Source organism: Stegostoma tigrinum, chromosome 3 (genome assembly GCF_030684315.1).
Source record: "Stegostoma tigrinum isolate sSteTig4 chromosome 3, sSteTig4.hap1, whole genome shotgun sequence".
NCBI classification, from domain to species: domain Eukaryota; kingdom Metazoa; phylum Chordata; class Chondrichthyes; order Orectolobiformes; family Stegostomatidae; genus Stegostoma; species Stegostoma tigrinum.
The window spans coordinates 55,857,808-55,874,929 of NC_081356.1; the positions used below are offsets into that span (position 1 = coordinate 55,857,808).

General features: G+C 40.8%; 1 protein-coding gene across 6 annotated transcripts in view; it reads left to right on the forward strand.

Annotated features, from left to right (window-relative positions):
* Positions 1-17,122, forward strand: part of LOC125451001 (dual specificity protein phosphatase CDC14C-like) — a 109,737-nt gene that overhangs the window by 81,701 nt on the left and 10,914 nt on the right. For all 6 annotated transcript variants that reach the window (XR_007247193.2, XM_048527599.2, XM_048527597.2 and 3 more), the window contains one exon: positions 7,692-7,739. Coding sequence is in view for 5 of the 6 variants with exons in the window: in XM_048527599.2 (XP_048383556.2) it covers positions 7,692-7,739 (48 nt within the window). In the remaining variant the exon portion in view is untranslated. The remainder of the gene's footprint in view (positions 1-7,691; positions 7,740-17,122) is intronic.

The window sequence follows — 17,122 nt, forward strand, 5'->3', positions numbered from 1 at the left end:
TGGTGGTGGCTGTTGCTGTTGTTTTTATTGTGAATGTAGTCTATTTTTTTCTAGAATTGTAGAATTCTTATGGTGTGGAAGCAGGCCATTCGGCCCATCAAGTCCACACTAACCCTCTGAAGAGCATCCCACCCAGAACCCTCCCACCCCCTATCCATTTTTTTCATGGCTAAACCACCTAGCCTGTAATATCTGAATGCCGTGGGCAATTTAGCATGGCCAGTCCACCAGCCGTATCTTTGGATTGTAGGAGAAAACCAGAGCACCAATGGAAACCACGCAGACAGTCACCAGGGTGGAATCGAACTCAGGTCCCTCACACTGTAAGGCATCATTGTTAGCCACTGTGCCATCCTTTTAGCTTTCTCCTTTAGCTATTTCTGTTTGCATGATGAAACAGTGGTATAGTAATTTTACAGTTTTGATGGCTACCTTTGTTGCAAATGTACCTAACTGGCTGCTTTAGCTACTGCAAAAGATACTTCTATGTACTATGTTAAACCCAGCCAGATAATAAAATTATAGTTTGAGGTTATGTATGGTTCTTTGTACCTAATAATAAGATATGAATATTTATTTTCATGGCCTGCTGTGTTATATAGAGTTTTGTAATTGTAGCACTTTATGAAGCAGAGCATATGTACCTCCATGTAAAACAAGTGGTTGCTTGTGATGGTCCTTGTATTGTAGGATACTGTTACTGAGGAAACTATAGCCATAACAAGTGTGAAAACAAATTGACACTATAACCAGAGTCCTGATCTTTGCCATTTTTAATATTGAACAGGTAAAACTGGCTGAAAAGCTTGATGATTATGCTGCTATTTTCTTGCATTAATTCCTGATCTAGATAGCAACCATATAACAAATAGTGTATAATGTAATGGTAATGAGATTTCTGACAGAATTCCACAAGTTGAGTTGGGATTGTTCAAAAATCAGGTTCTGTAGAATAATTTAGTATTCTTTCTGTATGACAGTATTAATAGTGACGTGCTGAAGGGTAGAACTTCTGATTGTTCGCTTTGTCGCAGACGTCCATTTTCCTCCTCTGTTACTTGGACCCTCCCATTTTCAATTTCAAATCTTCCAACGTTATCAATCTCTTTTTCTCTCGGTCTGCACCCCTCTAATTACCTTCATTCAACGTCTTCATCAAATTCTCATGCCTTGAAGCATAGCTAATCTGACCTTTTTGTTACCTACTTTTGAAGGTAATTACTAATGATCTATTCTCCTCTTCCATTGTCCTGAGAACTACTTCATTGCTCTTCCAATACTTTCAACTGCCATGTCGTTCTTCAGAGCGTTTAGTTGGCTAGAGGCAGAATCGTCATATTATCTTGGGAGGAAGTTTTGCCTCCAAGAAGTGACCAGTATGATCAACCAAAACACTCTAATCGCAATGCATCGCTGGGAGCACTGGTCACTGCTGGAAATACCATCCAGTCCCAGCTGGGAACGGTGAAGATGTAATAAAGGCGAATAGCGGCCACCTCAGTGGAGCTGGTGATGGAGGCTAGGTTCCAGTGGCCAGAATGGGATGATGCACATGGTGGTGCAGACCTTGAAGGGAGCCCCTGGATTGTGGAAGCCCTGAAAACTTCAGCTGGGCAGAACGTAGCTATTCCTTACAAATTTAAGGAGCTCAACTGGGGCAAAATGTAAGAGCTAGAACAATGTGAGTGCATGAAAGCAGACTTAACTGAAGTAAATTGTCAAATTTAGATTTGGGATAAGCGAATAGAGATGGTGGTGAATATTTAGCAGTATTTCAGAAAACTGACTAATACATTCCAGTGAGAGATTCAAAGGATCTGTCGTTAACCAGAAAAAGGTAAAGTGGTGTCAATTTTAAAAAGAGAGCATGTAATTGTGCAAAAGTTGGTTACAGGTCAAAAATTTGGATATAATAAAATGCAAAGTCTGACTGACTAAAAAAATTAATTAGGACAGAAAAAAGACAGAATACAAGAGAAAGCTAGCCAGAAATACAAAAGCTGTTTCTATTGCTGTCGTTTCGGGCCCAGACCCTTCATCAGAGAGGTCAAGGCCCGAAATGTCAGCTTTTGTGCTCCTGAGATGCTGCTTGGCCTACTGTGTTCATCCAGCTTCACGTTTGGTTATCTTGGATTCTCCAGCATCTGCAGTTCCCATTATCTCATATCAGCTGTTTCTATTGTTTTTAAAAGAAATTAATTAACAAATTGAACAATGATCATTATAGAAAGTAAATTTGGGGCATGAGCATTGGAAACTAGAGATGACAGAGGAATTGGTAATTTACATTGGTCTTCATTATACAGAACATCAGTATCTTCCCAGAAAAAGCTTCAAATCAGGAAATAGAGGGAGTTGCAATCACCAAAGATGTGGTACTGAGAAAATTGTTCAAGCTTTAGACTCCCAGATCCCTAGATCCTAATGAAATTCAGCCCAGGGTCTTAAAAGAAGTGCCCAGTAAGATTGATGCATTGGTTTCAATCTTCTAAAATTCTCTAGATTCAGAGAAGGTTACACTGGAATGGAAAGAGGGAGACACAAAGCAGGAAACTACTGGTCAGTTAACTTAACAAAGGGAAGCAGCTTGAAGTTATTATTAAAGACGTTATACTGGCATTTAGAAAACTTCAAGTGAATTGGGCAGAGTCAGAATGGTTTTGTGAAAGGTAAATGTTTAAATAATCTGTGTTCTTTTGAAGTAACATGTCAATAAAGGGGAACAGTTGGATTTACTGTGTTTTCATAAGGCATTTGATATGTCACAAGAAAGATTATTGAGGAAAGAAAAATTCCTGATGTAGGGGCTAACAGATTGACATGGGCAGAAGATTGATCAACTGATGGGAAAGGAGGAGAGTAGGCATAAATGGGCCCTCTTTCCGGTTGGCAAGATACAACACACTAGTATGTGAGAGGGATCAGTATTGGGACTTAGGTTTTTTTTATAGTATAAACATGAATGACCTAGAGGAAGGGACAGAGGCACAATTGCCAAATTTGCTGACAATGTAAACTAAAGTAGGAAAGCAAATTGCAAAGAGGACACAAAGAGGCTACTAAGAAATATGTATAGATTAAGTGAGTAAAGATCTGACAAATAAGTATAATGTGGGAAAAATGTGAAATAGTCTGTAATGGCAGGAAGAATCTAAATGGTGAGAGATTGCAGAGTTTACATAAGATTCCCTACAGAAGGATTAGTGTTCTAATGCATGAATCATAAAAGTTTAGTATCCAGGTATTGCAAATAATTAGGAAAGCTAATAGCATGTTATGGCTTACTGCAGTGGCACTTAACTACAAAAGTAGAACATCTTTCTATTATACAGGGCATTGATGAAGCCACATCCAAAGTACTCTGCAGAATTTGTCTCCTTAATGTAAATGTAATGGAACAGTTCAGAGAGGTTGTGGCTCAGTGGTTAGCACTGCTGCCTCACAGTGCCGGGGACCCAGGTTTGATTTCAGCCTTAAGTGACTGTGTGGAGTTTGCACATTCTCCCATGTCTGTGTGGGTTTCTTCCAAGTGCTTTGGTTTCCTCCCACAGTCCAAAGACGTGCTGGGTAGATGGATTGGCTATGATAATTTGCCCGTAGTGTCCAGGTTAAGTGGGTTAGATATGGGAAATGCAAGAATAGGGAATCTGGTCTGGGTGGGATGCTCTTCAGAGGGTTAGTGTGGACTTATTAGGCTGAATAGCCTGTTTCCAAAACTGTAGGGATTCTGTGAACTTAGGGTATTTTATATAAACTAATACCTTGAAAGAACATGTTGCTTTATGAAGAAAGGTTGGACAGGTTATGTTTGTATCTGCTGCAGTTTAGAACAGTAAGACTTGATTTCTTTGAAACCTGTTAAAATCCTCTGGGGGCTTTTACAGGGTGTATATGTAAAGGATCTTACTTCTAGAGCTTGGGATCACTGTTTTAAAAATAAAAGTTCACCCATTTTAAGACAGAAAAATTATTTGTTCTTCAGAGACCTGTGGGTCTTTGAAACACACTTCCTCAAAATGCAGTGGAAGCAGAGTCTTCACATGTTTTTAACTTCTAGGCTGTTCCTGTATGCTTAAAGCCCTCCAAAATACTTCATAAAAAGCAAGGGCTTGGATGGTTCCAAGTTACTCAAGAAAAGTTAGACTATTAAATGCCTAATCCAACTCTAATAGTAACTATTAAACTGACCCCAGTTGCCTCTCTCTCACCCCCAACTACCCTCAGTGTAGACCACTTGGTCATCTCAGACCCTGACCTGACACCCCATGCTCCCATGGCTAGATAGGGGACAGTATCATGTTTGTTACAAGTGAACTGAGGAATCCTGTGAGGAATACAAAGGCAAATTTACAATGAATGCATGTAAAACAGTGTGGTGGACCAGGTTGGGCTACAAGGATAAGTAACCATGTTGGAAGGTGATGTAGTACCAGTAATGGAAACGTAACTTATTGTCAGGACTATTTTTAATATTCAAAGATATAAAAGGTTCCAAAAAACTAGGGAAACAAAAATGGGAGTTGGAGTAGTAAACTGATTAGTGAAGACATTGTGTTGAGCAAAGTGAATATTCTTGATGGGGCAAAGACAATTCATTTTAGAGTTCAGAAAGAGGGTATGATCACACTATTGGGATATTCCGTGAATTTCAAATATTGAGATGGAGATGAAGGGGGAAGTCTGCTGGGAAAGTGAATATGCATAAGAACTTGAATGTTGTTACCAGAATAGTTATTGGCTTAGCTTTAGAATACAGTACAAGGAAGATGCAGAGTTTATGAACATTGCTGCATCTGATACTTAGTTTAAAGTGGACCAGGTGTGTGTGTTGGAGTCAGTTGTGTAATCTTGTATCATAAGGTTTAGGCTAGAATTGTGAAGTGCAAGGAATAATCAAAGTTGGAGGTAATAGAAGGACTGAGCATGCTTAAAAGCTAAGTTAGGAGAGGTCTAATTTCAAAGGAATGAGAATGTTAAAATAGAACCAAACTAAAAACAGAAACCATTGGAAATATTTGTTGTTTTCTGTTTTCACTTTTTACACTTCCAACATCCATATTGTTCTGCCTTTTAAAATAAAAGCAAAGTCTGATAAGAAAACCTGGAACAGAGCAAGGTGCAATATTCAGAAGGATACACTTAGATGCAGATTGAATATTTCTAACTAGGGCAAGAGGGAGGACAACAAAGCCAGGGCAGCTTGGATGATGAAGAAGGTGGATATAATGAATCAAAAATAGTGTGCGATGCATGTCGGACGAATTTTCAAGCAAGAATCAGGTCATACATAATAAGTTGAGAATAGAAGTGAAAAGGAAAATAAAATGAGAGAATGTCAGACAAGATTGATGGTAAACATAGAACCTAGCATATAAATAGTAAGTAGCTACTAAAAGATGGCATGGAACCCACTGTTGTGGATAAAGAATGATACATGTGGAGATACCCTGGGCAAGGGTAAAACGTTTTGAGGAGTACTTTGTAATAGTGCTTACTAAGGAAGAGGAATCTTGCAAAATTGCATTATTTGCAGAGATAATGGAGGCAATAGATGCAAAGAAAATGGAGACTGCTAGGAGGTTTCTGAAAATTATACAACTCTCATATCAATCTATTCAGAGTAGTTAGAACATAGATGGAATCTGGGACTTCATAAGTAGATGTATTGAGTACAAAACCAGCAAAGTCATGCTGACCCCTTAAGACTCTGTTCAGGCTGCAATTCAAATTTTTCATCTAGTTCTGGTCACCATACTTTATTAAAAATGCTTAACGGATGCTCAATTCCCTAGATTTTGGGGTGGCTCAGTGGTTAGCACAGCTGCTTCGCAGTGCCAGGGACCCAGGTTTAATTCAACCCTCAGGCATGTGGAGTTTGCACATTCTTCTCGTGTCTGCATGGGTTTTCTCCCACAGTCGAAAGATGTGCAGGCTAGGTAGATTTGCCGTGCTAAATTGCCCATAGTGTTCAGGGTGGTGTAGATTAGGTGAGGTACAGGGGGATGGGTCTGGGTGGACTGCTCTGAGAGTCAGCATGGATTTGTTGGGCCAAAGGGCCTGTTTCTGTAGTATAGGGATTCTATGATTATGAGGGTAGTTGAGAAAGGGCACAGGACATTTAGCAGAATGGTTCTGAAGTTGAAGGATTTTAGCTGCAAGGTTAATATGGAGAACTGGGGCTTGTTCACGTTGGTGCAAAGGAAATTGAGTAGAGATTTGTTAGGGGTTATTTAAGAATCTGACAGGTTTAGATCAGTTGGAAAAGGAAAGAAACGTCACAGCTGGTACAAGCGCTACTGTGTTCACATTTAACGCCTTGGACAAGAAATGCAGAGAGAATAAGAGAGAACTTCTTAAGTAGCAACTGATAAATGTGTAGAATTTGCTGCCCACTACATTATTTCAGAAGGAAGCTGGGTGGACACAAAGGAAATAATTCTATACAGCTATTTGTTTGAGTGGGAGAATGGGACTGATGGATTGGTCTGCAAATGAACTTGAGGTTGAATGACTTCCTGTGATGTTTATGACTCTGATTCAGCAGCCCTGAGTGCCACTGCCATTCTGATGCAAAAACTTAGGTACAAATTAAACTACAACTCACAGAATATAGTACTAAACTTCTCAAACAAATTTTCAGTCTTGCCCATCGTTTATACAATCTTGCAAACTATTCAGGCGGCTTTTTTTCCCTGTCAGTCTACCAAGTTTTGAATCTGTATGGTCCATTGATCTCACAGTTCCAGGTTCAACTGAAATGTTATTGGTCTTTTACAGATCAATAGAATTTTTATGTCTATTAGTACAAAATTACATTTTCTGTGCAGCTTTGGTATTCTGTCTCAGAAGATACTAGGGAGTAGAATCATTGAATATTTTTAAGACAGTTGGATAAATTCTTGCATGGCAGGAGAATCTAGGGCTATCAGGAGTAGATTGGCTTGTACTTAGAATTCCACATGCCAATCAGCCGTTCACTTATTGAACAGTGGAACAGGCTTGAGAGGCCAGATAGACAGACACTTTTTTTTTTTCCTTTTTATTACATGTTTATATGATACATAAACCATATCCTGCAGCTTCTGTACTACCTCCTATTCAGACTTGAGTAACCTTTTTTTCTGCTGTGGTCTGCTCCAAATTCTTTGTTTCACTTGATTTAGATTTTCTACTACTACCTACATGTGCCTCCCTGTTCCAGTACTATAATCCTCCATCCCAGGTTTTCTCACGTGTAGCTCTGTAACTTTGCAATTTATTGAGCTAGTATTCCATTTTAGTGTGAAAACAAAATCTTTCCCGAAAGGTCTGGAAATTAGAATTGTTGAAAGAAACAGACGTAATGTTTAAATGGCTTCTAAAAGACTCATATGGGACTAGAAACATTAATGCTGTTCCTTTCCCCACAGCTGCTGTTGAGAAACGTGCTGAACTTCTCCATATTTGTTTCAGTGACCAAAGCTGGTTTCACTCTATGTTCTTAAACAAGAAATTTGATTCTTTTAAATTGCCCATGTACATAAGACACTCCTACAGTTAAGTATTTGTCTTATTGCATTTTAAGGCAGTGTGTTCAGTGTCCTGTTTTGTAAATTGTATAGATCAGGCATTTCTACATGTCAGCAAATTGTGTATTAGTTGAGTTGCCATTTGTTCACCTGTTGAATTGATTTTTGCATTACCCATTTCAGATTGGAAGAAAACACAATGCACACAAGGTCATCATCGCAGGCACTCAGGTAGGCATCTGTTTCTTACGGTGTTACAATTGACTACTTTTAAATGCGGAATTTAATTAGACCTAACACACAATGATTGGCTGCCTTTGTTTAAAGCAGTCGTATTCTTTTTACTTGATATTCTGTACGATGTAAGAATATATGCAGGTGAGTCAGCAAAGAGCATGTAGTAGACGGCTATGCATCGTACAGACCATGGATCAGATGAAACATCTGCATTTCTGCTACATTGTCATGAATAGCATGGAGCAATTAAACAACTAATGAGGGAGACAGAGTCCATAAATAGTCCCTTCCTCAATGATGCACAACACCAGCAGATTAGTGCAAAAGCGGAAGCATTTACAGTCGACTTCATCCATTCTTGCCATTTCTGTAATTAACATTACAGACGCTAGTCTTTGGTCAAATCGCTTCTGTTGACACAATAGCAAATTACTGTTAATAGATGGTGAATAAACAAGGTCTTTTCCCCAGGTAAGGGCAGCCCAAAACTAGAAGGCATGGGTTTAAAGTGAACGGGAAAAGATTTAAGAGATCTGAGGGACAACTTTTTCACAGAGTGGTGCATGTATAGAATGAGTTGCTAGAAGAGGTGATGGAAACTGGTCAAACTACAACATTTAAAAGGCACTTGGATGGGTACATGAATAGGAGGGTTTTAAAGCGATATGGTCCAAATGCTGGCAAATGGGACTAGATTAATTTAAGATATCTGGTTAGCATGGACAAGTTGGACAAAAGGGTCTGTTTTCATGCTGTAATTCTGACTGTATGTACTAGATACTGCAAAGGTTATGGGGCTTGACAGTATGCTGGCTATAGTAGCAAAGACTTGTTAACTCAAATAAGCTACACACTGGCTAAGCTGTTCAGTATAGTTCTTTCACTGGCATTTTCCCTGCATATGACCAGGTGTATCCTGTCTGCAAATTAAAGGAGAATCCAAAATGATCCCACGCCCCACTCCAGCCGAGTCAGTCCCATCATGGACATCAGCAAACTCTTAGAAAAAAGTCACTGACCGTGCATTCACACAGTACCTCTTCACTCTTGCATAGTTTAGGTTCTACAAGGTGAATGTGCTTCTGTCCTCCATTAGCGTGCTGGTCTGAACATGGGCAAATTTTGTGCTGAGATGAGTGTGTCTGCCCTTGATATCAAGATAGCATTGACCTGAATCTGGCATTTAGGAGGCCGGGCAAAATTTAGGTCAGTGGAACTTTGGGGGAATATCTCTATGGGACTTGGACTGAACATAGGCTGGTTGGGGGCAAAGGTATTCTCATTAACGGAAAGATCAACAAACAATATATTTGTGGTAATTAGAAAAAGAAGCAATGAGGACAAATACATTCCCACAGAAAGTGGTTTCGGATTTGAAATGCATTGCCTGAGATTGGTGGAGGCAGGTTCAGTTGAAACAGCTGAGGGGAATTGGATTATTACCTGAAAAGAGAGAACATGCAAGACTCGGTGGAAAGTAGGGCATCAATAATAATAGGCAGATTACTCCTCCAGAGAGCCACAAACTGTTACAGTGGGCCAAATGGCCATCTTTGGTGCTGTAACATTTTCTAATTGTGTGGTTAATATCATACTTAGCACAGAAGTTGGTAGAGGTTGTTCAAGACCAATACTTTTCAGTTCTAATAGCTACAAGAGTTCCTCTAGTGTCCTACGTCCTTAAACTGCTTCATCAATGATCTATTATCCAATGATGGATAATACAAATGCAACATTATTAAATTACTTCTTCCTGTGCTGTATCCATTTCGTACTTCTGTTACATCAGAATGAGGGTTTTGAGGAGGGTCGCCAGACCCAAAACGTTAACTCTGATCTTTTTTCTTCACAGATGCTGCCAGAGCTACTGAGCTTTTCCAGCAGCTTCTGTTTTTGATCCTGATTTATAGCACCCACAGTTCTTTCGGTTTTTACTCAGAATGAGGGATGTTGGCTGATCATTGCACAGTCTTTATTTCTCTTTAAGTACTTCAGATTTTGAAGGAATTGGTGTCTATATGTGACAAGAGTTAAGACCCCATTCAGGCTTGGGTTGATTGGTTACAAATGACAGTGCTACGCAAATGTCAGGTAATGGCCACATCAAACAAGAGAATCTAACCGTCTCTCGTGAGATTGAGATGCAAATAAGTTGGGGGTGGTTCAGAGGAAGTTTGCTCGGTAGATGCCTGGAATGAGTTGCTTGTCTTAAAGGTAGATTTAACAGCCCGAGCATCTGCTGAAGATTGGGTGACTTGATCGAAATGAATGAGACTCTGAAAAGGGCCTGTAAAAGTGCTTGTGGAAAGGATGTTTCCTTGTGTAGGTGAGTTCAGAACCACAAGGCACTGTTTTTAAAATTAGGGGTCACCATTTTTTTTTTTAAAAAACTGAAATAAGGAACATTTTTCTTGAGGGTGTGAGACTTTGGTACTCATGGAAAGCTGTGGAAGCAGGGACGCAATATTTTCAAGGCAGAAGTAAATACAGTTAGTTCTGCTATAACACGTTTGATTAACATGAATTAGCTATAATGCAGTTGATGAATAGTGGACAATGTTTGCATTAACATGAACTTTCTGCTGTACAGGTATAAACTGATTTCCCTATAATGTGTTTTTCTTTGGCATGAGGTCCCTTAAGAATGCAACTATTGCATTATAAGACAACTACCTGTAGATAGGTAGATTTTCTTAGGCAAGGGAACCAAAGAAAATTCAGGGTAGACTGGAATGTGGAATTTGAGACAAACCAATCAGAAATAGTCTTATTGAGTGGCAGGCTTGAGGGGCCAAAGGGTCCACATCAGCTCCTATTTTATATGTTCATGTTAAAACATGGCTGATTCCCTCCCAGTTGGGGAGTTACTATTGACCAGAAACGTAACTGGGTCAGCCATATAAAATGCAACAACAGATCATATAGGTTGGAATACCTGTGGCAAGTAACTTGCATCCTGGCTCCCCAGCAGCCTGTCTATCAGCTATGAAACAGAAGCCAGACACGTGATGGAATCCTCTAATTTGACTGCATGAATGAAGTTATACCAATATTTGATGCTCAACATAACCCATGATAAAGCAGCCCACTTTATTGGTATCACAACCATAGACGTTCACTGCTTCCACTGCCAATACCCAATGACAGTGGTGTGTACCATTAACAAGATGCACTGCAGCAACTTGCCAAGCCTTTTTCCAAAGCACCTTCCAAACTTGTGATCTCTACAACTTTGAAAGATGGGCAATCCATGCACACAAATACTACCTGCAAGTTTCTCTTATTCACACACCATCCTACTTGGAACTAAGTCAGTGTTTCTTTTTACTATTAATAGGTTTAAATCTCAGAACACTCTCCTTTACAGCACCATGGGTATGCCTGCAGCAGATGAACTATAGTGTTTCACAAAGGTGGATCACCATCATGTTCCAAAGGACTGTCATTGGTAAAGGTGACTTGACACTTATACCTTTTCCCAATTCCCCTAGAGAAGATGGAAAATGGTGGCAACCGATCTTCTGGATCATTACAGTCCATTTGCTGGTGATATACCCATACTGTGGCTATAAAAGGCATTCCAGAACTTTTTCCAGTAACAGTAAAGGAACAACAATATTGTTCTACATCAGGTTGGTGTGTTCATTTGAGACATTCAAGCAAGCATTGGATGATTATATTTATCCAAATAATGTGCAAAGATAAGGAGAAAAGGCAGGAGGTTGGCACAATGCAATGATACTGATTTGAAGAGTGAGCACAGACACAGTGGTCTGAATGGTGGCCTCCTGTGCTGTAAGTCTTTCTCCATTTTGTGTGAGGCCTGGAGGGGAATATGCTGTTGGGTTCCATTCAACTGTTACACTTTTCCATGTAGATCATAAGAATTCATCAGTTTGGAAGGAGCAATGGGAAATTCCTACAATACACATAATTTAAACAGTTCACACTGCCATTGTGTGCTCGTGATAGAGGGAATGAATGTTCAAATTGGATGAGATGATGATCAAGTGGGCTACTTGCCCTAGATGTTGTCAAGTTTCTTCTTTAAACAATGTTCATCTGAACAAGTGGAGAGTATTCCATTGCACTCCTGACTTCTGTGTTGTAGATGGTGAACAAGCCCTGCTGAGACAGGAAATGAATTACTTGCTGCAGAATTTTCAGTCTTTGCTGTTTTGGCCTCTTTGTTCATATGACTGATCCAGTAAAGTACCTGGTCAAGTTACACTCGCGATATTGGTGTTAACAGATTGAATGATGGTGATGCCATTGAACATCAATGGCAAAGATGAACCCTTTTCACTGGTGATTCGTCATTGCCTGGTAACCTCCGCACCTAACGATCCAAGCCTAAATATTGTGTCAGTCCTGTAGCATGCAGACATGAACTGCTTTAGTATCTGTGAAGTTGCAGATTATAATTGAACATTGTGCTATTATCAGTGATAATCTTCACCTTTTCAGCTTGAGTCTGAGTGAAGGTTATTGATGATGCAGCTGGCCCTAAGACACGACCATGAAGAATTCCAAAACAGATGTAGAAATCAGATAATTGGCCTCTATCAACCTTGAGCATCTTCATTTTGTTCTTGCTATGACTTCAGCAGTGGTGAATTTTACTCCAATTTGCACTGAATTTGGTTTTACTAGGACTGTTTGCCAAACTTTGTCTGATGTTGCCTTGATGTTGACGGCAGTCACCATAATTTTACCTTTGGAATTTAGCTCTTTTACTCCTAGTTAGGCCACACTTAAGCTCCAGGCTTCCATAGTGACCCTATGGAATCAAAACTCTGCCATCAGTGAGCAGGTAATTGCTGAATAAGTGTCACGTAAAAATGCTATTGATGACACTTTCCAACATTTGGCTGATTATCAAAAGTATGCTGACGTGGCAGTAATTGACCAGCTTGAAGTTGTCTGGGATAACAGTGTGGAGCTGGAGGAACATAGTAGGCCAGGCAGTGTCAGAGGAGCAGGGAAGCTAACATTTTGGGTTGGGACCCTTCTTCCCATCTGAATTGTCAGCTTTTCTGCTTCTCTGATGCAGCCTGGCCTACTATGTTCCTCCAGCTCCACACTGTTATCCCAGACAACTTCAAGCTGGTCAATTACTGCCACATCAGCATACTTTTGATAATCAGCCAAATGTTGGAAAGTGTCATCAGTTCTCATGGTCAATTAGTTCTCACACACTAGTCTCCAGTACTATTGCTGGGATATTGTCTGAGCATGTGGTCATTAGTGTGTCCACTGCCTTCAATTGTTTTTGTGGTAATATTTTGAGTGTATCAAGTTTCATTACTGTAATGCTGGAGAACATGAGAATGAATTATCCATTCTGCCATTCTACCTGAGGTTGATTTACTGCGTTTCAGTCTTGTCATTGCAATGATGTGCTGGAACCCTCCAGCATTATGATGGGACTATTTGTAGACTCTCCTTCATTCTTAACTTAATTGTCAGGCATTATCCACAATTGGATCTGGAAGGACCACAGTTTCTGGATTAAAAAGTGAATTACCATTGCATCAATACAATCTCTTTTTCTGGTACTGAGATTTATATGTTCTTACTATTTATCAACTTGTCTCCGGTAAGTTATGAATGTAGTTAATGATATTTATAGAATGATCTTATGTAGATGATAACACTACATTTTAACTTTGTTATGGAAAAGGAAAAAATGGTCTGCAAAGGAAGGTTTTTTGATTAGAGAAAGGCAGATTTTATTATAATAAGGTAGAATTTGGCAAAGTAGAGTGGGAACAGCTGTTTCCGGGTATATCTACAACAGAACAGTAGGTGGTGGGGAAGACTTTCAAAAAGGAATTAGGAGAGTACAGGCCCGACATGTTCCCTTTAGAGTGAAATGTAAGAGCAACAAGCCTAGGGAACCCTGGCTATCTAGGAATATTAGAGACTGAACAAGAAGGAAAAGAGACTTTTAACAGGTACAAATGAGGCAAATCAATCAAGAGGGCAGATCTTAAGGAAGCAATGGGAGCAAATTGGGACCATGAAAAATATTAAAAGGAAGAGGACAACCAGGATAAGAGTAGGCCCATAAGTGACCAAGGGAGCAATCTGTGTAGGGAACAAGAGGACATTGGTCAGGTATTAAATGAATACTTCATATGTCTTCACTTTTTGAGGGGCTGTAGATACATAATTCAGAGAGGGTAACTGTGAGGTTTTTGAACAGACTTGTCATTGATAGTGAGGAGGTACCAGAGGCTTTGATGGGCTTAAATTGGACAAATACTCCAGCTGGATGAGTTGCATCCCCCACTGCTATGGGAGATAAGGGAGAAAATTACAGAAGATCTTACCTAAATTCTTAATTTCTCACTGGGCACAGGGGGTGCCAGAGGACTGGGAGAACAGCTCATGTGGTTCCACTTGTCAGGAATGACGGTAAAGATAAACCAGTAAATTACAGACCAACACATCTCGGATCAGTGGTAGGGAAACTATTAGAAGAAGCAGAAAACTAATCTCCACATTGAGGTGAAATTTGATCAGAGGTAGCATAGCTTTTTCAGAGGCAGGTCATGACTAACAAATTTTGAAATTTCCAAGGACAGGGACCAGTTATGTAAGTCAGCAATGTGGTTCATACAGATTTCAGCAAGGCTTTTTGACAAGGTCCCACATGGGAGACTGATAAAGAAGATTAAAAACACATGAGATTTAGGGTAACTTGGCAAGTTGTATCTAAAATAACACTGTGTGAAGCAGGACAAACACAGCAGGCCAAGCAGCATCAGAGGAGCAGGAAAGATTGACGTTTCAGGTTGGGACCCTCCAGAAATGGGGGAGGGGAAGGGGATATATGGTATACTGTATCCATTGTTCCCATTGTGGCCGCCTCTACGTCAGGGAAACCAAACGGAGGCTTGGGAACCACTTTGCAGAACACCTATGCTCAGTTCACAACAAACAACTACACCTCCCATTTGCGAACCATTTCAACTCCTTCTCCCCCCCCCCCCCCCCCCCACCCCCCACCCCCGCCACCAAAACTCCTCGGACGACATGTCCATCCTGGGCCTCCTGCATTGCCACAATGATGCCACCCAAAAGATGCAGGAACAGCATCTTGTATTTCTCTTGGGAACCCTGCAGCCTAATGTGGACTTCACAAGCTTCAAAATCTCCACTCCCCCGACCACATCCCAAAACCAGCCCAGCTAGTCCCCACCTCCCTAACCATTCCTCCCACCCCCACCTCCTACCCACTAACCTCTTTCCGCACCCCCCCCCCCCCCCCCAAACCTGTCCATCATCCCTGGACTGACCTATCCCCTCCCTAACTCCACACCTACGTTCACCTTCATTGGCTCTAACCCTGCCTCCTTGACCTGTCTGCTTCTTCTCCTTCATCCATCTTCTATCTGCCTCCCCGTGTCTCCCTATTTATTTCGGAATCTCCTTCCCCTCCCCCATTTTCTGAAAAAGGGTCCTGACCTGAAACGTCAAATTTTCCTGCTCCTCTGCTGCTTGGCCTGCTGTGTTTGTCCAGCTTCACACCGTAGTATCTCATTCTCCAGCATCCGCAGTTCCTACTATCTCTGTAACAAGTTGTGTCTAAAACTGACAGTGTTAGAAATCATGGTGATGGTAGAAGGCTGTTTGTGTGCTAGGTCCCTTTTATTGTTCATGATGGAGGCATGAGTTAGGTCAAGAGTGATTGTAATTTTGATGTCATCTCAGTGCAACCCTCAGTTTGGTGTTGTTTTCTAATTGTGTGTCAATATCACCACAAGTTAGAAAAATTGATTTATTTATTGTCATATGTACCAAAATACAGGGAAAAGCTTTGTTTACGAGCAGCACAGGCAGATCATAAGCACAAGATGTACAGATTAAAAAAACATAGCATACAGTTTACGTTGCACAGGGCATGGGCTAGGTAAGATCAACATTACTTGAGGATAGAGAGCCCATTCATCAGTCTGATAACGGCTGGGAAGAAGCTCTTCCTCAACCTGCTCATACGTGTGTTCAGGCTTCTGTATGTTCTACCTGATAGGAGAGGTTGTTGGAGATTGTTACTGAGGTGCGGTGGGTCTTTGGCAGCCTTTGCATGGTAGCAAACCATGTAAATGGTTGGAAGATTGGCTTCTGTGATGGTCTGGACTGTGCATTCCACCTCTTGTAATTTTTATGCTCCTGGGCAGAGCAGTTGCCACACATCTGGCTGTTATGCACCTGGATAGTATACTTTCAGTGGTTCATCTCTGATGTGGATAGCGAATTGGAAATTGAGTAGGAATAAATGGGTTACTTTTCTAGTAGCAGCCAGTGACCTGTGGGGTAGTGCAGGGATCTGTTTGAACCGCAGCTGTTGGCAATGCACATTCATGATTCACATGAGGGAACTGAATATAATTTCTGAATGACAGAAAACTGGGTGGGAAGTTGAACTGTGAGGAGGATGCAGAGATACTTCATTTGTAACTTAGGCAAATTGAGAGAGTGGGCAAATGTGTGCAGATGCAATATTAAGTGAGTAAATGTTGAGGTTATCCAGCTTGGTAGTAAAAACAGGAAGGTTGATCATTAGTTGAATGGCGATAAATTGAGAATGAGTGAGTGTGGAACAAGACCTAGGTGTCCTTGTGCACCAGTCACTGAAGGTAGGCATGCAGGTGCAGTAGGTGGCAAAGAAGGCAAATGGCACACTGGCCTTCATAATAAGAGGATTTGAGTATGGGAGCAAGGACATCTTGCTTCACTTGCACACAGTCTTCGTGAGACCACCACTGGAGTATTGTGTGTAGTTTTGGCTTCCTTGTCTGAGGAAGTGAGGATGGAGAGAATTTATGTATCTGGTCCCAAGGAGATGTGGTGAGTACCACATCAGGGTTGGGGTGGGTGAAAGATGTTTAGTGGGTATAGTTGAGGATGTGTGAGGCAAGTTTGTGAATCAGTTAAATCATTACATGGAAGCTAGACTAAACGTTTAATAGTCTTACTTTTCCTGACTATTTGCTAAACTCCAGAGGAACTCATTGAGTTCTTTGATTCAAATACAGACATTTGGACGACTCCAAACGATTATTTGGCTATTGGAAAACCTGGACTTTTGCGTTTTGTTTTGCAAGGGGTCGGCGTTGGCTCCACTGCTGTTCGTCATTTTTATAAACAACCTGGATGAGGGCATAGAAGGATGGGTTAGTAAATTTGCAGATGACACTAAGGTCGGTGGAGTTGTGGACAGTGACGAAGGATGCTGTAGGTTGCAGAAAGACGTAGATAAGCTGCAGAGCTGGGCTGAGAGGTGACAAATGGAGTTTAATGTGGACAAGTGTGAGGTGATGCACTTTGGTAGGAGTAACCGGAATGCAAAGTACTGGGCTAATGGTAAG